General features: G+C 33.3%; 1 protein-coding gene across 3 annotated transcripts in view; it reads left to right on the forward strand.

Annotated features, from left to right (window-relative positions):
- ASCC3 (activating signal cointegrator 1 complex subunit 3) overlaps window positions 1-23,519 on the forward strand; it is a 302,695-nt gene that overhangs the window by 134,589 nt on the left and 144,587 nt on the right. For all 3 annotated transcript variants that reach the window (XM_010989648.3, XM_031456078.2, XM_064486823.1), the window contains 2 exons: window positions 2,765-2,941; window positions 5,634-5,705. In XM_010989648.3, the coding sequence (XP_010987950.2) occupies window positions 2,765-2,941; window positions 5,634-5,705 (249 nt within the window). The remainder of the gene's footprint in view (window positions 1-2,764; window positions 2,942-5,633; window positions 5,706-23,519) is intronic.

Raw genomic sequence — 23,519 nt, forward strand, 5'->3', positions numbered from 1 at the left:
AATGGATATCCAGTCAGAACACTTTGGTCCCCTTTTTCTTTCCTTGCATTGTGAAAGCCGGTTTATAGAATACTCACTAAGAGTCAATGAATGAACAGTAAGTTAACAAAATATGGTTTCAGAGGCTTATTGAATTGTTTTCTAGATAATATCACTTAAAGGTAAAGCTTTTTCTGTTGAATGCAAAAGCCTATTTTGAAAATTCACTTATTTATTTATATTCTTAATTTTTAAATTTTCTTAACTATTTTCTTAATTTTAAAATTTTTACTCTATAAATTTAGCTAATTTATATAATCTTTTATGGAATCCACTGAATTGTAAGTTTTATAAAGAGGATTGGTTTCTTTAATTAGTCTGTAACTCTACTGGACAGATGTTTTTCATTCTTTTGGACAAATACTGATTTAGTACATGATAATCTAGTTGGATTTTTTGTGGGGAGGGGGAGTTGGTTGGTTTTTAGATCCATACAAATACCTTTGTTTGAAACAAAGATTGATTTACAGTTTGTAGTGTTAAGAATCATCTTTCTGAGGAGCCATATGTATATCTCATAGGTAGTATATTATTTAGTCCTCAGATAAACCGAGGTATAACCTATCATGATGAGTAAGTGGATTCATTTTTGTCCTGCTTACAGAATGAGTTTGAAAGGCCTGGGGCCACATTTTCTTTCAGTGCCTGTAGGCAACATGGCAATGTTTGTGTCAGGGAGTACACTCAGGCCCTGACCCATGTGTGCACTGTATCAAAATATCCAAGGAGAAATCCAGCAATGGGAACTGCTCACTTAGGTATAATAAGTTGAAGGTACCAGCATGATGCAAGCAAGTTTTTACTAAAATTGAATGTAAATAAGAGGTACATAAAAAGTAAAGAAATAATTAAACTACTTACCCAGGTAAATGTGTCCTGTGAATCCCTTTATTTTACTTATGATAGCAAGAAGGTGAGAATGACTTAAGCATTCCTAGACTTTAAAAAAATAATAATATTGTATAGCCTTTTGTTAAAGACTGAAAATTTTTTATATGCATTCTCTCATAAGGGAGTTTAGTCTTAGGTTAATAAACTTGTCAAACTCATCCCAAGTCCTGTGTACTTTAAAAAATCACATCAAAGGTTTGCAAACTTTTTCTCAGGTAAGAAATCCTTTTTTAAATCAGACTTTTACATGGAAACCTAGTATATAAAAATATGAAAGCAGATGGGATTTGAAGATACAGAGAAGACATATCATAGGGACCCTGTGCTGCAAAATGCCCCTCATACTTCTGCAGAACCCCTAGGGATTAGATGTGAATGGTCCTGGACTGTGTTACAGTGATCACACATACGTTATTCCTCTTAGCAGCATTTCATATCCTCATTTAAAATGGACGTTTGTATGTGATTAAAGTAATACTTTCTTTTGGCAAATGCTACCTTCCTATATTGTTAATTTAGAGAACTTGAATAATAAAAAAATAGAAAAATTATAAAGCTGGAAACAAATATAAAATGGGAAAACAGTAGACTTAGCTTTAGTAGCTAGAATCCTTCTATAAAAATACTTCTAAGAGTTAGTTTAAAAAGAAAACTAAGATGAAGAAACGTCTAACAAATCTAATCACAAGTAAGTAGAGAACCCATGGAAAAACAGAATTAGAAAAGATAAAGAACTTTCACAAAATGTGTAGAAATGTAAAAAGGTAAGAATACTATAAACTTTCATCATGAAAATATAAGAGAGGGAATGGAGTACTACTGTGTACTCAGCAACAGTAAAATGGGTAAGCTCCTTGGCAAGCGAGCGCTCTCATCATTTCTACATTTCTAGCCATGTCTGCTGTCACCTTCCTCTGGCTCATTCTACCAGTGTTGCTAAGTCAATACCCTACACATCACTCTTCCTGGCCACCTGCCCAGCTGCTGTTCTCTCAGAACACCAACAGCCATCACTGCATGCCTTCCCTGACTTACCCAAGTTTCATTAGTGATCTCCCTCCATTGTTCTCACAGTTTTTAGACGGTGCTTCTATTAATAGGACCCATCAGTGTTTTTTGTGATTTTTACATACAGACTCTAAGCCCCTGCTCTCCAGGCACCGAGCCCATCATTAAGACCTAAATTAATGATTGGTGAACAAATTAATCAATGTTATCAGCAGTGTTCAGCAACAAAATTAGAACTTTCCACTACATCAATGAACACTAATAATGCAGCTTAAGATATTCTTTGAGTAGTTTGTGATTTTTTTTCCCTGAAGTTTTGGTTATTGTTCCACACAAACTCTCCCTTATACACTATATCATTTTAAATTTAAATTTGTGAAACACTAAAAGTATCTAACTTAATTATTTCAAACTTTTGTGTTTAAAATGAATTTGAAATTCTTGAATTTCAGAGTAAAGAACATATATTTTTAACATATGAAATTATAAATTGGTAAAACTTACACTAACACCTAACACACATCACTCACCTTGTTACATTTTTAGGGGGAAAACAACAAAATGAAACTATTTAACTAATAGGATTTTTCAGTTTAGGAATCTAAAATTACATTTTTAATCATTTTATATTATCCCACATGCCAGGTTTATGCCAGTTTTCTTTAATATTATCTGTCTTTTAGAATATGTGTTGTTATTCTCTACTTCTTCAGTGATCTTATTGTGAATATTTCATACTTTATACTTACTAAAATTTATTTTAAACTTACTAAAAATCAAGATGGGTTAAATCTATCTCATATATTAATTAAAATAACCCCTATAGGTTGAATCCACACAGAGTATGATAAGAATTCTTGGGCTCTCTGCAACCTTACCCAACTACCTTGATGTTGCTACGTTTTTACACGTCAATCCCTGCATTGGACTTTTCTACTTTGATGGCCGTTTTCGACCTGTTCCTCTTGGACAGACATTTCTGGGGGTTAAAAGTGCAAATAAGGTAAATATTCATCTTAAAAATTATACTTTTCTCTTCTAGAAATATTTCTGTTCATGTATTGGTTAACCCTTGTTTGAGATTAGAAACTCCAGAAGACCATTTGGATCATGTTACAAATATGACAACCTAGGAAAAAAGTCAAGCACACTTCCTCTACTATATGTAGTAGAGTATCTCCTGTTCTAAAAAGTTGCTTGAAATAGTTTGCATTGCGGTAATCAGTGTATATTTTGTATTCTCATCTGAGAATACAGGTTTATATAAGAATGTGTTTCAAAAAGTTATTTTCATATAGTTGAGAGTCAGTGTGAAATAATAAAAAGCTTTCATTAAATCAATAATATATATATTTTGATATATTATTCATCTAAAATAAATAATGCCTTACATACAATTGAAAAATAATTTCATGATAGGAGCTATTAAGGGAGGTACCCTATTTAACTTATAATGTTTTATAATTGTCATATTAATTACATACATAGGCAGCATTTCTAAAATTCTTTGCAGTGTTTTAAAAAGTTTGTTAATCTAGTACCTTAAATGGTGTTACCATGTACCATTTGCACTATTATGGTGCTTATTACAAGCCTTTATAATACCATGAAGGAATACTTTACTTTGCTTAAAATTCATACATTTATCATTCTGTTTACTGACACTTTTCCCCCCTGTGGAAAAAAAAATAGCCTTAGGAGAAGATTCACAGGCCATATGACCTTTTAATAAAAGAAAACAAGGTAGTATCATGTGTTAGACCAGGTCAACCTTGGTCTTAAATATATTATATTACATTATGTGTAAAAGCGATTTTATTAGTAAAATAGGGCCATTTTTACCTACAGTTAATATGCGCCATCTGCATGGAATTAAAGTAAGATATCTTTAGAATCATGGGGAGCCATTTCAAATGTATACACAAAAAGGATAGCTCATGATATGATAATAGTTGATATGTGTCTTGTATCTTCATTGTTTTAGTGCTTATCAGTATTACTTGCTACTTGTTTTTTTAATCATATCTTACTATGTCATCAAATCAAATATATTTGATTATTTATTTTACTATATCATTAGGACAGTTGTAGAGCTGTTTATAGTATTAAATTACTTTTTCAACTTATAATTTAAATTGATAGGAGATGGTTATCACAGAAAGATAGAGAAGAAAATGTTTTCAGATGCTTGTCAGCCAACTTAAAAACTTATTTTCTTTTAATTTCATCATAGAAATTGGTAAATCACTTCAAGCTAATTAAATTCAAAGTATTTTTCACTGCAGTGTGTTAACATTATAATCATAAAGGGGATAGTATGAGATGTTGAACTGTCATAATTATTTTGAAAGTTTAGAAATTTGGCAAAATTTTTAAAAACTTACAAGTCTTACATAGTATAAATAGTAAATTATATATTAGTTATATATGTGGATTTTTGTCTTATTAGAATATATTATTTTTATACTCAGCTGACACATACAGTTGGTAACCATTATGTATTTTCTCAGGGTGTTGTTTAATATTTTCTAACCATTGTTAAATTGTCATTTCTTATAATAAGAGATCCTTGCAGGTTTCTGAGAGTTTCATTTGGAAGCTCATGATGTGATTCAATTGTAGAAGAATATGGGAAAATGGTGTCCCTGATGTGTCTAATTTGAAATAATGGCTTTGGCCAGAACTCAATCCAAAATTCACAGAAAAAAATTAAGGGCTTTGTTTAGAGGAGTTGTTTTTTTTAATCATTAATGGGGAGTAAATTATCTAGTGATTATCTCATCCTACATAATCACTATAAGTCATAAGAGTTCCAGAATGTTAAAAATATTTACTTTATTGAAATAAATAATCTAAATCATAGTCATTTCTGACACATAATATTTTTATCCCCTCCAAACTCTTTTCTTTATTTAATTGAAGTATAGTCAGTTACAGTGTGTCAATTTCTGGTGTACAGCATATTTCAGTAACACATATATGTATTCATTTTCATATTCTTTTTCATTCTTAATAAATGTTAGAGAGATACAGTCAGGGTCACATGCCTCCTCCTTTGAGGTAACCAACTTGACTTTTTGGTTGAAAGCTGTCTTATCATTAATAGGGAAAATGAGACCTTTTTTAAATTCATGAATTTGATATTAAATTTCCAATTAATCTAAAAAATGTTTCTGTAGAAAAATATCTGCCTACCCTTTTTCATATACATTGAAGAAATAGTGTGTTTCCTTAGATTAGAACTTCATATGCCATGGCATTCTACTGGTAGTATTTTGGTGATTTTGAGAATCACACAGGAAATCTCTATAGTTTTATAGAACAAAATAGAGGAAAAGCAGCCTGAAGAATGAGCTTCTTGGGAGAAAGTGGTGAAGAGAACTTTAAAGTTATTTTTAACATATCTGTAACTAGTATTTTATTCTTAAAATCACTGTCTTTAAAAAACTTGGCACTCTTATAAAGTTAATACTCTGAAAGTATTGCATGAGGTATTTTATTTGTATTTTTAAATTACATTGTGTTTATTTCTTATTGGGTTGTTATATTTTAGATATTTATATTGCATTTGTTGTTTCTGCATTCTAGCTAGTCTGAAAGTAAAAGGAGATGCATCGTAATTGGTAAAGTTTTGTTTGTTGTTAAGAAGTTTATAATTGCTTCATTTGATATTTTTCATTTTTAAAAACCTTAAGGTACAACAGTTGAATAATATGGATGAAGTATGTTATGAAAGTGTTCTGAAGCAAGTGAAGGCTGGACACCAGGTATACTTTATTTTATCTTATTTTTAGAGAATGCTTAGTAATTAAAGTTATTGATTTTTATGCTTTTAAAAATTTTCTTAAATTCTGAGATAATGACTCATGGGGTTTCTATTTTAGTAATTTTTTGCCCAATGGGTAGCCATATAAAGCATGAAATATTCATAGATAATATTTTATCATTCCAATACTGATAGATCATGCTGTTTCTTTGCCATTTTTATTAAATAGATGAGAGAAGGATTTCATCCTTTATGTTTCAGGTTTTTTTGCTTTGTTTTGTTGTTTTGAAAGCACCAACCTTATCTCATATCTCAAAATTTTTACTTAATTTTTTTTTACAGAATGTAAATAATTTGAATGTTATTTTATTCTTACTGGTTTTTTTTAATTGAAATAGTAGCAATTAAAATGTGTATAATAAAGTTTCATGTTGTTTGGAAATTAAGCCCTTTTAAATTCCAGAGTTCAAAATGTTTCAATCAGGATTGTTAATAAAAAGTAGAATGATAATAATTACTCACATAAAAGTTAACTATTGCCCAATTGTATTTGGTTCTTTGATCACTTTATTTTACAATGAGGTTTTTTTTCCTATGTTGTTAGCCTTCTCTGACATGTAAAATGAAATATTTTCTGGTACTTTGGTTTTTAAATTTATTTTAAGATCAATGAAATCTTTTTTTTTTCAAACTAAATCTTGTTTGGAGCCCCAATATACAAAACAAATCAAAGATGAATTAGAATTGAAAGCATAGAACACTGCTCACTTAGCATTCTTGATGCATTTTGCCCTCCTTTAAGTCATAGTTTTAGAATTATAACCTAGAGAAAATGTCTTTAGTTTTAAGAATAACTTTTAAGGAAAAGAAATCATGATTAAATTGTATGAAAATATTAGTGACTTACCTTTCTTAGTGATCAGTAAATATCTGAAGCTGCTAAAATTATATTTATTATGTCATTGAATTTCTCAGCAGCCCCTGAAGTAGGCGCTATTATCCTTATTTTCTTAGTGCACTGGCAAATCCAGGCCATATGAGTGTAGCATCTTGGCTAACCATTGTCTTACATCACTTTATTTGGATTTATTTTGTATCCCTCTTTGACCCTCATTAGAAAACTGCTTTGTGGTTTGCATTATTTATCATGTACAAATAAAGAAATGTAAAAGCCCAATATTCTTTTTAAAATCTAAATATTACCTCATACCACCTATTTGTTCTTGGTTAGGAGCCAGAAAACTTTTCTGTAAAGGGTCAAGATAGTAAATATTTTAGACTTTGTGGGCCTTATGTTCTCTTTTGCAGCTACTCAACTGTGCTGTTGTAGCATGAAAGCAGCCATGGATAATATCTGAACAACCAGGCATGGCTATGGTCTTATTAAAATTTATTTGCAAGAGCAGGCAGCAGATGTATTCGACTTGGAGGCTATAGTTTGACAACCTTTGGTCTAGGTTTCCTTATGAGATTTGTTTGAAGTAAGTGATCATCCTAAAATGCTATCTTGAGAAACTTTTGGCAGCATTTGATAGGAAATCTTAATGCAATATGCTGCATAACCAATGTTTGTACCTTCTTTGTGAAAGAACAGGATAAATTCAGTGTAACTAGGTAGATATTACCTACCACCATGGGCATTTTTTCCAACTTTTATATTACAGAAGATATAAACTATATTATTAGCTAAGGAATTTAGCTCTGGAATCTATAAAATCTGTTTGTATATGCTATATTGGAAATATTCAGTAAATATTTCAATGTTTTCTCCATTACTTTTAAAAAAATAGACTTTATTTTTTAGAGCAGTTTTGGGTTCACAGTAAAATTGAGCAGAAAGTTTAAAGAGTTTGTATACACCCTCTGTCCCCACACATGCAGAGCTTCCTCCACCATCAACATCCTGCATCAGTGTGATACATTTGTTTCCATCTATGAGCCTGTGTTGACATGTCAATATTACCTAGAGTCTATAGTTTACATTGGAGTTCACTCTTAGTGTTGTACATTCTATGGGTTTGAACAGATGTGTAATGACATGTATCCACTGTTATAGTGTCTTGTGGAAAAATTTCACTGCCCTGAAATTCCTCTGTGCTCAACCTGTTCATCCTTTCTTCCCCTTAACCACTGGTTACCACTGATCTTTTCACTATCTCTATAGTTTTGCTTATTCCAGATTGTCTTATAGTGGGAATCATACAGCATATAGCCTTTTCAGATTGCTTACTTTCACAATATGTATTTGAGGTACCTCCCTGTCCTTTCATAGCTTGATCGCTTATTCTTTCTAATGACTGAGTAGTATTCACCGTCTGAATGTACCACATAGTAGTTGTGTACAGCTTTTATGCGGACACAAGTTTTCAGCTCCTTTGGGTAAACACCAAGGAGTGTAATTGTAGGGTCAACATTTATTAAACTACTTCAGTCTTTCTTCCATATAGTCTTACATTATAAAATACTTATTTAAAAAATAGAATACAGCCGTATCCCTAAATATTAGGAAAAGTAGCAGTTGTATCTTCTATTGTAGGTAGGTGGAAGTCCAAGTAAATGTAATTTAAAAGATCCTAGGAAGATTATATTCCCTTCTTTTTCTGGCAGAGTTCTCTCACTGTTACAAGGGTTAACTTGTCCCTCTAGAAATCATGATTTATAAAGTTCAAATGCTGGCTAGGAGTGTTTTGTCAGTAGAGATTAGATCTTATTGCCAGTCTTTTCATTCTTAGTGTGAATCCATTCACCACATTACTTTTCAAAATGGAAACTGCCATAGGGCAGGCACTTGTGGTAGTAAATTCAGACAGGACAAAACTGGGATGCAGAGCTAGGTTCGCAGCACAGGTTCCTGTTTAGAAAGGACAGACTAGGTTGGGAAACCCCAGGGGAGACTTCAGGTCATCAGGGCTTACTGCTTTAAGGCAGGAAGAACACGGCAATGGAGAGCCTACAAAGCTGAGGCAGAAGTTGTACACGAGCGTTACCTCCCCACCTTTTGTGTGCATGTCATGGCATCTACCATTGCCAGCCTTTTAAGGATGCATGACCATCAAGCTGTCTCCTTCCTCTGCACTTTTTCCTGGCTAAAAATGCACTCTGGGTGATTGTGTAAGTGTGGTTACAGTTTAAGGGCCCACTGAAACTCTTTGGCATCAGTCCAGATCTGTGCTTATGTCCCACTTTCCAAACAAGAATTAGAGCAGGATAACCACAGTCGTCTTCAGGCTCTGTACCCTGGTAAGTAAGGTTTAGGCTGCAGGTCTCCCAGTTTCTGTTTCAATGATTATTAATGATGTTTGTTTTCCATAATACTTTTCTTCAGTTCTCTAGAAATACCTACATATCTCTTTACTTTTTTAACTGTGAAAATAAAATAGCAATATTAAGGAAAATTTTCATAATTCCAGTTATGTTACTATTTTTAACATTGTTACTGTAATTTTATACATATTCCACTAGTCCTTTTTTTATCCATTTGCACATGTAGCTTTTAATTTGCTCATTCAAGCTTTTTTCCTATTTTCAGCACTTGTTTATTTTTGAATTTTTGATAAAATAAATAATTCTAGAAGATCTAAATTAGTATTCTAACATAAACTTAATTTTAATTATTAGTTACAGTCCATTGCTAAATTATAATTACACTGTATATGCAGATTTATAGTCACTGTTTTCCTTAATGAATACTAAATGTTTTTTATTGTTTCTACATGGTCTTCACAATTTTAATGCCTATAAAAGAGAAAAGAGAATTTTTAGTCAGGTTCTAAGTTTCAGATGCTATGTAAGTCACTTCAGACTTCTAATCTTCACCATCCTCTGACCTAAGCATTATCTTCTTTTGTTAAAAAAGAAAATGAACCTAAGACATGTTAAGCAGCCTCCTAAGGTCACACAACTAGTAAAGGGTCGCACCAGGATTGAAATACACATCTGTGTTGATGAAGCCCACAGCATCTTCAGGGCTTTACATTGCCCCTTTGCCATTAAGCTGACGTTGGCTGTTCCTCTCATTATTGAATGCTTTAAATGTTTGCAACTTTCTGTTATTAAAGATAGTGTTGACGTAGTGATCATCTTTCTGCCTATTATTTTTTCTGTTGAAAATGTTTACTTAGGATAAATTCCCTAAAATAGGATTATGGCACAAACGGCCACATTTTGTGGTCTTGCCACATGATCCTGTACTGCATTCCAAATGCATTATAACATTTCTTTGTCATAGCAGACCTACAAAGGGTTTTATAAACATATACCATGTTCTTCTGAATAGTTTTATTAATGTAGTTTGATGTAAAGTTATGATCTGATCTATGTTTGCCACTTTGAATTTGTTTTACAATTTTAAGGCATATAAAACAGTTTGGTGTCTTACCAGTGAAATTTTTTCTTAAGTAGCAACAATTACCTCTAAATCATGATTATAGAAACTCATGCTTTACATAATATATTATTCATGCTTTCCTTTAAGTGTGCACTTACTTTTGATTAGAAAGACCTGTTCTTCCCTATGTTTTTTCTTCATATGTGAACCTGTGGTTTTTGGCCCCTATATCATTACACTGTTTAATATAAATATGATTAATATAAAAGAGACTGGATAATAAGAGTTTAAACAAATGTAACACTTGGGAACACCAAAAAGCAAAAATGAAGGGGAAAAAATCACTTGTGAGTTCTACCACTCAGAGATGGTTTCTGTTAGTGTATGTCCTTCCATTTTTTAAAATGCATTCTATTCCCTTAATTTCTTACCTTTTTTTCTTAAGTATTCCTGTGGTTTCTTTATTTTCTCTATCTGAGAATACGACAGAACCATAAATAGAAGCAATAACGTGTAAATAAAAACTTAGATTGAAGATATCATATTTAAAAAATTTAATCAGGGTGTTCTATTCAATGCTGTTTCCTTAGGTTTTGTGTTCCATTTGAACGGGTTCTACTAAGTAAGATTGGGTTATAAGGAAATGTTGTTGGTTAGGTTCCTGGTAGAGTGTCAGGTACATGGAAGCTCTGTGGTAGTTTCTTTGTGATGAATTGCTCATCTTCAAAAATTTAACATCCTTAGTGAGTTGGGAGGGATGGGAAGTATGAAATGTATCAGGACTACAGCCCATCAGTTGATATTTGCCTCTAGCATCACTAGTATTACAAATGCCCAGGCCAGCACCTTCAGATTGTAAGTAGTGGGTTGTTAAGGCAGCATTTTCGTCCTTTACATTAATATAATTATCTCAAGTAAAAAGCTATTTTACAACATAATTTGAAAACAAACCTCTATCTCTTTCATTTCTTAAAATTATCTGTGTTATGTATGTAACTTTGGGAAAGTTGCCCAAAACTAAAATCTTTTTCTGTTTCAGTCTTTTCGAAGGAATCGTTCTGTCTGTTTAAGTCTTCTATTTGCAAGTTGCTCTGCCAAGTACTGTTTGGCCTGTAAGTTCAGTTAGCTTGCTAAGTGGCAGCTTCTGCTGATTGCCTTTGTAACATGTCCAGAACTAAAATTGCAGTGTGGATACTTGGAAAGGAGGACTATTACACATTTTGATTTTGGAAGCTGAGGTAGATACCTGTTTCAACAAGGCTAGCAATCTTTGATTTAATCCATCACATGAGAATTGCTACTTCCCACTGGTCTTTGATTATTGAGGCCCATGTGGGAGTTTGTTTTCAGGGGCTTATAACCCCTCACTGGATTAGTTTTCTCTTTTTTATCTCTTTGAGGAAATACCTCCACTAAGGTGTAGTTCTCTCCTTTTATTAGAAGGTTAGCAAAGAGCTGCCCAATAGCATAGAGTTTCTAAGTTGTGTTTTTCCCCCTCATAATTCAAGTTGAATATAATGTTATCCCAGTCACGAATTGTCTTCATATAAGTTTTCAAGTGATAAATTTCAACAAATGAATTTGTGTGTATATGTCTGTCAGAAAATGAAGAATAGATAATTCAACAATCTTTTGCCTTATTCAAAAAAATAAGTCAGATTACATCTTCAATTATAGTATTCTGCCAAACTCTAATGGCTGAAAGGTCTAACTATATGTGCTTCATTTTAAGAGACTCTACTGTATAAATGTTTTGCTGTACACATAAAAGTACAGTAAATTGTGTGTGTGTTTGTGGAGAGAGAAAAACAGAGATAAAGACAGAAACACACAGACAAATAGAGAGCTTTGCTTCTGGAATTCAGTCATAATTATAACTAACTGCACATAAGTGCATTGTACATGTTCAGTAACCATGCTTTTCCTATAAGAAACTTAAGTTATTTTTTGTGGGGCTGTGTACCTCACAAACATCAGCTTTATTTTGTTGACCTTTAAATATATCTCAGCAGTTAGTGTATAGTAGTGAGAAATTATAAGTCATTCTATTCTAGTCCAGGAAAACAAATTGAATTTTCCTTGCTACCTCCTCATGCCCCCTTATCCCCACCAAGTAGTTTAAAAATTCTTCCTTGATTTCATTTATTTGTTTTCCTTCAGGTTGTTTAGTATTTTGGATTTTCTCTGTAGTTGTGGTTTCCCTAAATAGTTTAATTTTATCACAGCAGCTACTTTTCAGATCATTACTAAGAAGACTGAAATATGTGTCCATTAAAAAAAAAAAAAAGAACTGTAACTCTCAGGCAAATAAATACTTTTCATGCTAACAGTTAACAGTTTCCTCTTACATATAAAAATGAATTAATTGTTTCTCTCTATTTAGATTAAATTAAAATAGAGCAAGTTTTGTGTTCAAAAGCCATGCTGATACTCTCTGATCATACTATTACATGGGTTTCAATGTACCAATCATCGAAACTTGTGTGTTCACGTACTTAATAGATTTCATGTGCGGCTTTGTCTTAAAAGCATTAAAATCAGTAGGAGGCAGTTGTGTTCCACTCAAGCATGTGTGATGACAGATGGAGAAAATCTTTTCATGTTGACTTTTCAACAGTCATACTCTGCAAGACTTCAAGCTCTTCTTGGCTTTTGGGAAATTAAAAGTTGGCGATTCAGCCTTTAATTCTGATACATCTGCTCAAACTAATGAGACGTCTCATTTGTAAGCTTCTCTTTGCGTTACCAAATGCAAGTACAGCTTTATCATTCCTGTTAATAATTCCCCTCCTCCTGTGTAACTCACAGAATGGGAAAATAATTGATGCCTTAACCCTGTTGAGATTTTTCTTGTTATACAAACTTTGTTACAGTGATAGGAAAAGAATTAGAAACTGCCTCAGAGAGATGGCATATTTAGAAGTTAACTTGTTCTTCTTTTACATTATCAAAATGTCAAGATCTTTAATCAATAGCTTCTGACTCAAAAATCTACCTCCAGTTTCAAGGATAAAAGGTTTTGCAGTGTTAAAGGGAAAAAAATATCATCTTCAACCTTGGATTAATGCTAAACATCAGCTTTTCTTTTTTCAAATGAATGTCTCTTCTCTTTCTTCATTGTTCGTAGGTTTTTAGTAGATGTTTCTGTTTCTAATAAGAAGCCACCTTTAAAAATCGACTAATAGTTATGGATTTATTTGACTTATTACTATCTGAAGGGAATTCTTTTTGTTTCTTAGGGTTGCTTTTTAGTTTATGTAAAAGTAATTATGTACAAATGAAAGAAATTTTACCATGCTAACTTTAATACTGTAACTTTCTTTTGGCCCTTTTGCCTAAAAATTTTTCTTCCTCCAGATTCAAGCAAATCTAATTTTTGATACTAACGTTTCTGTCATAAACTTGTCTAACATGATTTTATTGGTAAGTTATTTGAGTGCTTCTTTCTCGTCCCCTTCCCTAAAATTAAGATATATTCCCAAATGAATATAAGAGCAAGATTCTTAAAAGGGAGACATTTTAACAATTACTAGGATGAAAATTAAAGATATTTCTCCTTCATCTCTGCTGCTAAAGATGGCACTTATAAAGAAATATTTCTTGTTTTTAACTACAAGAAAATCTAAAGGAAGCATTCACTAAAACTCTACTTTTGGGAAAAAAAAAAAAAAAAGGGCCCTCCCCACCCACCAGAAAAAAGCTCTGATGAATCTTTTCTCAAATTGAAATTTTATTATCCCTCCTTATTTCACAGGCAAAAACTGGTTTTTAGTCCTGTTGGGTTCTCTATTTTACTTTTTAATCAGTATTAATAGTGTTTGCTTACAACTTTTTTTTATCGTCTCTCTATGTAAGATTTTAGTGTATCTGTGTACAGCATTTAATTAAAGTGAAGGCCAAAACAGGGTGTTGCCATCATAGAAAGAATTTCTGTTACGACATAATGAAAATTCATCAAAGAAAATTTAATTATAATTATATATTTAGCAGTCAAAAATTTTAAATTGGACAGTGTAGCTCGGGAGCAATAATTTCTTAGCACTGTCAGCTGCTGGTTTGATCCTGTGATCACTGTGCTGCATATTTCAGTCATGCCTAGTTCAGAAACTTGGAAAACATTGTCAGCCTAGGCCTTCTGCTGTTCCCCTTCCAAACACGAAAGCCAGAGAGGGTTTTAGCTACATATTAAGGCAAAGCAAAATTTGATACATCTTTAATTTAAAAAACATTTTTAAGGCAAAACTCCCTTTTACTCTCCCTTATGAGAATAAATTAATCAGATTACAGAGAAGCTGCAGAAGTGGAAGTAGGGGAACATGCTGATTTTTCCTTTGTGCCTTTCTTTTCTGGCTCTTGTGACATAAAACTCTCCTTGTTTTCCTCTGTCTTCTAACCTCTTTTGGCATTCTTTTTCTTTCTTTGTAGCTTTTTCCTTCTTTACCTGACTTATTCCTCGACCCTTTTAAAATTTAGCACTCTTTCTTGTATCATTCCATCTCAGCTATGACCTTTATAGGAATAACCCATATATTTATGTTCCCAACCCAGATCTCTTCTCTGAGCTTTTAGACCCATGTTATCCTGACTGGCCTCTCCTCTTGGGTGTCACGAGTGTATTATGTCCAAACCAACTAGATAATTTTCCCTCTAAACCAGTGGTATTTCATCCATTATTCTTTGGTTCAGTAAATGTCATGACTATAGATTTAGTTCCATAAGCCCAAAAGCTAAAAGTCACCCTTGTCAACTCTCTCCTGTGTTCTCATTTCTAATCCCTCATTAAAGCCTGTCCATTTAATCTAGGGGTCTCTCAAATCTGTGCATTTCTTTCTACCTCCTCCTCCTTTTGCATTATTATCTCTACCACCTAGTCCAAGCAACCGTCATGTCATCCATGGACTGCTCCAGCTATCTCTTAACTGCCCTTCCTGCATCCATTCTGGCCTTCCTCCCACTGTTCTGTATACTGCAGGGTAGCTAGAATGATCCTTTCAAAATATAGCTTCAGAACAACACATGAATACTTAAAGCTCCTTTAAAAGGGCTCAGGGGTCCCTGTATTGTTTGGCCATTACCGCCTTTAATCTTCATCACATACATGTCTCTCCCTCATTTCTCACTTCCATCTTCCTGGACTTCTTTTAGACCCTCATCATAGAGATACTCTTCCACTTACTCCTTAGCTTTGGCATAAATTTTGTTCCCTCTGCTTCACAAAGTCTTCCTTATTCTCTGCTTATTTGTCCTCTACTAAATCCTTCAGATTTCATCTTTCTTAGAGAAACCTTTTTTTTTGAACCTCCCTGACTCTTTCACCTCCCTGTCTTGAACTACATAATAACAAGCATATGTCTTCTTCCAATTTCATCTATAGTTTTACATTTTTCCTGGCTGTTTTTGATTAATGCCACTTTTCAATGGAAGATGTAAGTCCCATAGGAAAGGGGCTATCTCTGACTTTGCTCCTCATCATATATCACAGCCTCCCCAGGACCTGGAGCACAGTTGGTGCTCACATAGTGTGTGCTCAGTAAGTGAACGGGAGATGTGGTAGTCTTCATAAGTTTGAACTTATTTTTAAAGGATTAAGGGGTAGCCAGCTTCAAAGAAAATCAAAAAAATAATAATGATTTCCACAGTAAGCCGAATGTCCAGACTGAGGGGAGAACAACCTGGAGATGTGGACTGACATCAAAGATTGCTTTGATTACCTTCTTAAGTAAGGAATTTTTTTCTCCCTGTAGTCTGTAAAGATCAATGAAAGAATGTTGGTGTTCTCCTTAAAAATGTTTCATTACATACATTTACTCTTAATATCATTTCATCTAGTTATAGTCTTTTTTGTTAGAAGTTAGAAGTATTAAATTATCTCATTTTCTCCTAAAATAAAATACCCATCTGACTTAGCTATTTTTCATGATATAGCTATCATTTGTGCCACTAGTTATTTTAAGTTAATATATTATTTCTTTCTTTTATTTCTATTCATTAAGCCCTAGAGGAGTAACTTTTGAACACTTTAAAAATTTTACATTTTTAAGAGAACAGAGAAAAAGTTCCATTTTTCTGAACTATAGCCTACCATTAGAGTACTCAATTATATTCTTGAAATTATGTATATATAACAGTTTCTTTATTAACCTTGTAATGTTCTCTCCAATGGCAAAAGGAATACTTTTTGATAAGGAATATTAGTATTGCATTTTTCCTTCACTGCTCTTGACATTACTTTTTTCTTAAGTCTTTGAGGATTTTCATTACTGAAGTTACAAGCTCTTATAGCAAGTGAATCAACACAAACATGTAAACATGTAAAAAGAAAAAGCTAATGAACTTTCTTCTAACCTTGCCTCACCCCAAGTACCCTTACCCCTGAAACTATTCAGTTTTTCCCTAGTACATACAGTCATACACAAGTATGTACATACCTTTAGGCATTTGAGTTTTTTAAAGTTAGTTGGTAGTCAGTGATTCCTGGAATTATGGCAGAAATTGATTGAACACATGGAACAGTTTGTCCCAAAATGATGTTTAGAAATTTTGAGGATATGAACTAAGTTTAGATCTATCCTCATACACCTACAGATCTTTAGCCAAAAGATCAAAAAAATAATACTGTGCATAGTCTTGGAATAAAATTGGAAGCAGTACAAGTGGTTTTATTTTCCTGAAACTGGTTTTCTTTACATCAGATACATGGTTGAACAGCAAGGAACATATATAAAGATTTGAACCTGGAAAGCAAAGCCTATGCTCCATCCATTTCATCTCATCCCCTTCATCTGTTATACAGTTGTATATTATCTCTGTTTTTATATGTTGGATCAGTGTAATTCCCTTATGGAAGCTATCCACATTTCTATCCATTTTCTCACTCTCTGTGTCTTCTTTGGTGCCCCTGTTCATATTTTAAATAGCAAAATGTAGGGATAATACAAGTTGCTTTACCCTCTTACTTTGTTTTTTTGCCATATTATTATATAATTTTCCTCTCAGTTTGTTTTGTTTCACACCTCTAGAATGTCTTGCATAAGAACAACTATAACTATTGGGTATTATGTATGCAGCCAGTGTATAAACGCATGTTTTGCAGGAAAAGAAAAGTTTTGTTGAAAATAAAACCTAATTTATATACATGTTTATTTTATACTGTTATTTTAGTTATATTGTTTAAATGACAATAATAATATAGAATTGGAAAGTGCTAAAACAATGTTTGACTGCTTGTAATCATTTTTCATTTATAACACCACGGAAAATTCTCTAGACAGCTATTCAGAATATTTTATATTAAATTGTCAGAAGTTAATTTGATAGCTATTTATTTTATTTTAGAAAATGATATATTGAATCTCTATTAACTGGTTTCTAGCTAATATTTGGACTTAGGAGCAGTTGGTAGATATATTTGATGAGTTTCGTTACCACCACAAGCGTTTGTTGACTACACTTTTGTAGCCATCTTTTGATGAAATTGAACAAACAGTATTTTTTTGTTAGAGCAGTACATAAAATTTTGTGTCCCAAGGTAGTCTGATACAGCTATTTGTGCACTTGCTCAAAGTGCAAAAAAAGGAGTTGAATATTTAAACTTAATGAACCATTGCAAACTTTTACTGTCTTTTCTGTAGCTAGTATTGTTATCAATCTTTTGATGCCATAGCATATTTAAGTGGGAAGGGATAGGAAGAAAGAAACTATGTTTCTATAGTTAATATTGTAAAATATGTTTCTGTTTTTAAGAGAACAGTCTAATAGGCTCAGATCTTCTCACTTTTTCTTGATTTTATGAATGAGGAGTTGGGAAATACAGCTGTAACTATATTATGGCAAATAAAATGGACATTTCCAAACTGTTCAGCACTCATCAAATTAGTGGCTGCTCCTGATATATAGTCAGAGACTTGTTAAGTCTTGTGACGGGTGTAAGCTGTTACTCTACCTGCATGCTAGCTTGCCACAGGCTAACTTCATTGTATACTGTGCATGTGCACGCGCGCGTGCGCACGCACACACACACACACACACACACACACACACACACACAAGCAGAAATAAGAGACACCAGGATAGGGAGCAGACCTTACATTTATTCACAGAGCATGGTGTTGGTTGCCCCTCTCTAGGTTCGCAGAGTAACATGGTAAGAACCAGTTACCTCTGCACACGCGGGTTGCACAGTAGGAGTCAAGCTCCAAAATTATGAAACTTGAAACTTACATAGTTGTTGCTGGTACATCCTTCCCTTTGGTGGGGAAAGTGGGGGTATTGAGAGAGGAGTGGGAGAGGAAATGGGAGAGAGAAGAAAAGGAAGAGGAGAGGAGACAAAGAAGGAGACCAACTGACCTGCCCAAAGACCTTCTCTTTCACTCTGGAATGTGAGCAGATCCTCTCCTGAGGAAGGAGGAGGAGGCCTGTACTCCGGAATATAAGCAGATGTCTCCTTGAGTGATAAGAAAAGAGTCTCAAGGCTTTATCACCTATAGAATGGGAGGAAATGGCTCTAGGGGAGTGGAGACATCTCAGCCACTAGAGCATTTCATTTCCACCGCTCAGAAGGCCCTGACCATGTATAATCCCCAAGAACTTCTGAGAGGATTCTTTTCCAACAAGACCTAGAGGTATCTTGAAAGGACATACACTCTCCTAAACCATCCCAGTAGGATAGTAGTCTGCTGCGCTGTCTGCTTTGTAAAAAATTTTCTACCCTTACCTAGTACTCTCTTCAGTAGTTCTTATGTCCTGTTCTCCATGGACTTCAATCTCAATTTTTTTTGGTATTTGGTTTTCTCTGTCTTGGAACTGTTTTTTTGAAATGATATGGAGAAAGGCCAAATAAATTAAAATGGCTTAATGGATGGTAAATGGCAATGTAGTTCTTCTTTTAAGTGTGGTATAACTATCCTAACTTGGGTTTATAGATAAATTGAGGGGTTTTTTTTTTTCTTGTTTTCCTTTCTCATACTTTATTTTCCCCATCAGTGAAAAGGGTCAGTTGAAGAGTACAATACAGATTTGTGGAGTTTTTCATTTTGTAAACACAAATGAGAGCAGCCTAAAAACATGGAGACAGTTAAGAGCCAATCTAAGAGAAATTACAACTTTGTGATTTTCCCTTTATAGCAGTACAGTTTTAACTAGTCTAGCTAGTAAATTTTATTGAGAGTATATTGGCTTAGTGGGACTTCTTCTCAAGTAAATTTAGAAAAAGCATATTCTTTTAGGGAGAATCTATTCAAATGTGTTACTTGAGAATATTAAATGCACAGTTGGATGTTTAGGAATTATAAGTAGTGATTATTGTCCAAGAAAATAAGTGAAAAATACTGATAGAAATCTTAAAAATACATTTTTATGTTGTTATTTTACTGAAATTAGATTCAGTCCAGAACATCTTATAATGTTGAATAATAATAGGCCTTCAAGTCCAGTGGCATCTGTAGAAATGAAATTGTTAGCTCACTAATGAATTTTATTTGCATAGTAATAGACTAGCTGGTCTTGCTTAATTTACTCTACAGAATAGATGTTGCTATTTTGGGGCTGTCAATAACAAATGTCAATGCAACTTGGACTGTCTTGGGGGTCAGTAAAATATTTTTCTGTGTGTGATGCTGTTATGTATTGAAATATTATTTATTCTGGCTTATCAGTCTTTTTTTGGATTGACCTAGGTCCGCCAGTAAATTAAGGTGGTCTATGTTTGTACTATGGGGACTAACTAGGAGCAGTGTACTTTGGGTCAGATTGGCTCAGTCATATCTGAGAACATCTTTGACAAAGCATGAATTCACAGTGCTTGGATTTTTAGAACTTCATCTTTAAATTCCTTCATTATTAAATTAATCTTCACAAGTAGATTGACTTCAATATAATATTCCTTGAAAGTTTCGCTTATGTGTGTGTCTATATGAACTTTTTTAAATCAGTAATGCTTATACTTTTTTAATATGTGTAATGTAGACTGAAATTTAAAATGGAAATAGAATTCTGGATTTATAAGCTTGTAAATTACTGAGAATGGCTCATAACTTTGGATCTGTTTCTGTAGTCTATTTGTCTTGTTAAGGTAAGAGCTGCAGTGGTTAGAGTGCCAAATATAGAAACTACTACACTTTCCTTGTAGCTTGGGGGTCATCAATCTCCAATTTTAGGTATCAAGCAGAATGAAGGTAGTTTTTAAGACTAAACTAAGGCAATACTGGTAATATTTAGCAAGTATTTACTGAATAGCCAGTGTGTGCCAGATACTGTGTTGAAGACACGAAACAGGAAGATACACTCTGCGTTAGTGTTGCTTATAATCTGATGAGAGAAAGGTTAATCAGGTAATTACACATGAAATGTAAATGTACAGATTTCACAGTAAACTTTCACTTACTCATTTTAGCATCTTTTAGTGATTTTCTAACACCATTCTTCCTTTCATTCCATTGTATGTAAGGAGGAGCTTTTCCTTTCTCCCCACTTATTCCTGTGGACTTCAGATTCTTGTTTTATTCAAAGGGTCATAATCCATTATTATATTATTTACTCTGATGACTATATTAGCCCAAATTTGGCAGTTGGGAGCCTCTTCAAGCTGACTTCTTTGTCCTTTGGACATGCCCCTGTCCCAGAATTGGAATTAATCATTTCTAATTAATCATTTCTACAAGCAAACCTGGGGTAGAGAATAGTATTTAGAAACCAATGAAAGTATTTTATTTCTTAAATGAATATTTCCACTGGTTTCTTTCCCCAAAATATCCAGAAGAATGAAAGAGATTTGAGTTTTTAGAATTCTCAACCATTTTTAATAAAAAGGAAATACGGTTCTGAGCAGTTCCTTTCCACTAGAGGGGTGTTCTGTCACAGCGGGTATTTTCTGACTGCTCCAGCGTGCCCCGAAGTGCTGCAGCAAGTGCTGGCCTTCAGCTGGGGGAGGTGTGCTGTCTGGGGGTCAGAAACGAAATTTGGGTCTCTCAGGACCACTCACATAGCTTCAGCCTTTTTTCTAATATGGCGAGCTGCAAAAGAGTTTGGTGAAAAAAGAATTCCACAGCCAAAATAAGTTTTTAAACCACTGTCCTACAGCATTAGCTTTTCACAGTTTACATAAAGATTAGTAGTTTCTGTTCTTATGGTGATACTAAGTGGACTGATCTTTCACTTATGGAGTTATCAGCTTAGCTTTTCATGTAGAGGTGGGAATTGGTCTTCCGCTTCGTCGTGTATACATTGGACTAAGCAAACCTGTAGCTTTTCCCTCATGGGCCTCGAATACCAGGCACAATCCTAATTGGATATACTGGCTCAATGAGGTAGCTTAGAAGTTTTCAAATGTAGTGTCTTTTGTTCACCAGGCAGCTATGAATCTCCTCCATTGCTCAAGTCAAGGATGAAGTAATGGATTTGCATATATGATAAGACAAGCTTGTAGCTGAAAATGCTGTACCACCCCTGCGAGCTAGGGCTGAGCCAGAAAGCAGGAGGTACACCTTTCCACAGCCCCTTAATGCTTAAGAAAACATTCTTAATTATGTTAAAAAGTTTATAGCAAACATACATGCATTCAAAATACTTACCATTTTTAAATTATGTTTTAAAAACTCTACTTTTTTCTCTGTTTTTTGTGGTCTTAATGTTTTAGAGACCATACTGAAATATAACTGTCTTGCACTTCTAAGGATATTGTATGATGTCCGATATATGGTGAACTGATTGATGATATTTTTTATGGTGGGCTTAGCTAGAAATGTGATGATACATATTTTTGCTGTCATGGTACATAAGGACACTAAGTCCTCTAAGGTTGCTCTTTTTTAATTATTGTGCATTTTGGTAACAAGTAACTTTTAGGGTTTAGAAGATGTAAAATATTATGGATTTCTTTTAACCAACTGTAACAATTAAAGCTCCCTACAACTGAAACATAGAAACGGATAAATATTAAAATGATTCCTTCAGAGAAATTGATGAAGAATGTATTTCACATTCAGGGTAATGCCCTAAATGTAATTAAGTAATGATAATCTGAATCTGTTTATCACTTTAAAAGCTTAGGTTTCTTGAGAAGTACTGCAGATTCTCAGCGTGAAGAGTCCAGAGGTGGCTCTGAACTGCCAAGTGTAGATCTAATTACACAGCTTGGAGCTGTGGAACCACTTCTCTCTACCCTACATTACTTTCCTTGGTTTATTTGCATAATTTAATGCATGAAGACTAGTCAGTGAATTATACAGTTTTCTAATATAGCTAAGACAAGATAAATTAACCCTGTTTGAGGTAGTTTGTGTATCTGATAGACCTTTAACCGGGTGTCTCTTTTTTTTTTTTTTAAAGGAGGTACTGGGAATTGAACCCAGGACCTCATGTATGTTAAGCACACACTCTACCACTGAGCTATACCCTCCCCCTACCTCAGTCTGTTTAAACTGAAAAATATTCTTTAGTAATGCAGTTGGTTGGCAGGAATATCTGATAATAAATGCTAGTTATTATACTCATGATTAATAAAATACAGAATTTTAAAATTTATTATTTTAGTCCTGTTTTTAATAGTAATAGTTTTATTGATATAATTTATATTAGTGTTGCTGTACACCAGAAACTAACACATTGTAAATCAACTATACTTCAATTTAAAATAATACAGTAGTATCAAATCTTCTATTATAAAATATAAAAATGCTTTCTTCATTCATGTCTATCAGTAGAACATTATTTTGGTTAATGAATTTAAGTAATTTGATTCATTATAAATCTAAATAAGTACCTTTGGTTTAGGAAATACCTTTGACTTCAAAGTCGAGAATTTTTTTATAAGATGCTCTTAAAATAGCTCATTGTATAAGTTGTTTCTTTTTAAAATCCAAATTTTGAACTTTGCAATGGCATTAAAATATACAGTTGACCTTTGAACAACTTGGGGGTTAAGGGTGCTGACCTCCCCCTCCCCCCAATCATAAATACACCTATACCTTACAGTCGGCCCTTCGTGTACACAGTTCCTTTACATGCTTGTTTCCTCTGGATCAGCGGGTCTGCGTGGGATTCAACTAGCTGTGGATCATATAGTCCTGTAACAGTATTTACTATTGAAGAAAGTCCACATGTAAGTGGACCTGCCCAGTTCAAACTTGTGTCGTTCAAGGGCCAACTGTACACTCATAGCTTTACAATAGTATCAAAAGACTAAGCAGTAGCAATTTTAGTTTATTAAATATCAGTGGAATGTTTGCAAATAAATGTAAATAAAACTATCCAGGAAAATTAATTATCTAGTTGAATAATTGGAAATTAGCTTCATACCCCATATTCTAATAAAAGGCATCAGTGAAAGTATTAACTCTTCTTATATCCTATTATGGTTTATAAACTTTTAAATTCATATCTTGGCTCAAAAATATGCTAAAAATAAATGTTTTTTGTCAAAGTTGACTGATTTATTTGTTTATTTATTATTTATATATTTTTAATTGAGTTATAATCAGTTTACAATGTTAT

This window comes from Camelus dromedarius, chromosome 6 (genome assembly GCF_036321535.1).
Source record: "Camelus dromedarius isolate mCamDro1 chromosome 6, mCamDro1.pat, whole genome shotgun sequence".
NCBI classification, from domain to species: domain Eukaryota; kingdom Metazoa; phylum Chordata; class Mammalia; order Artiodactyla; family Camelidae; genus Camelus; species Camelus dromedarius.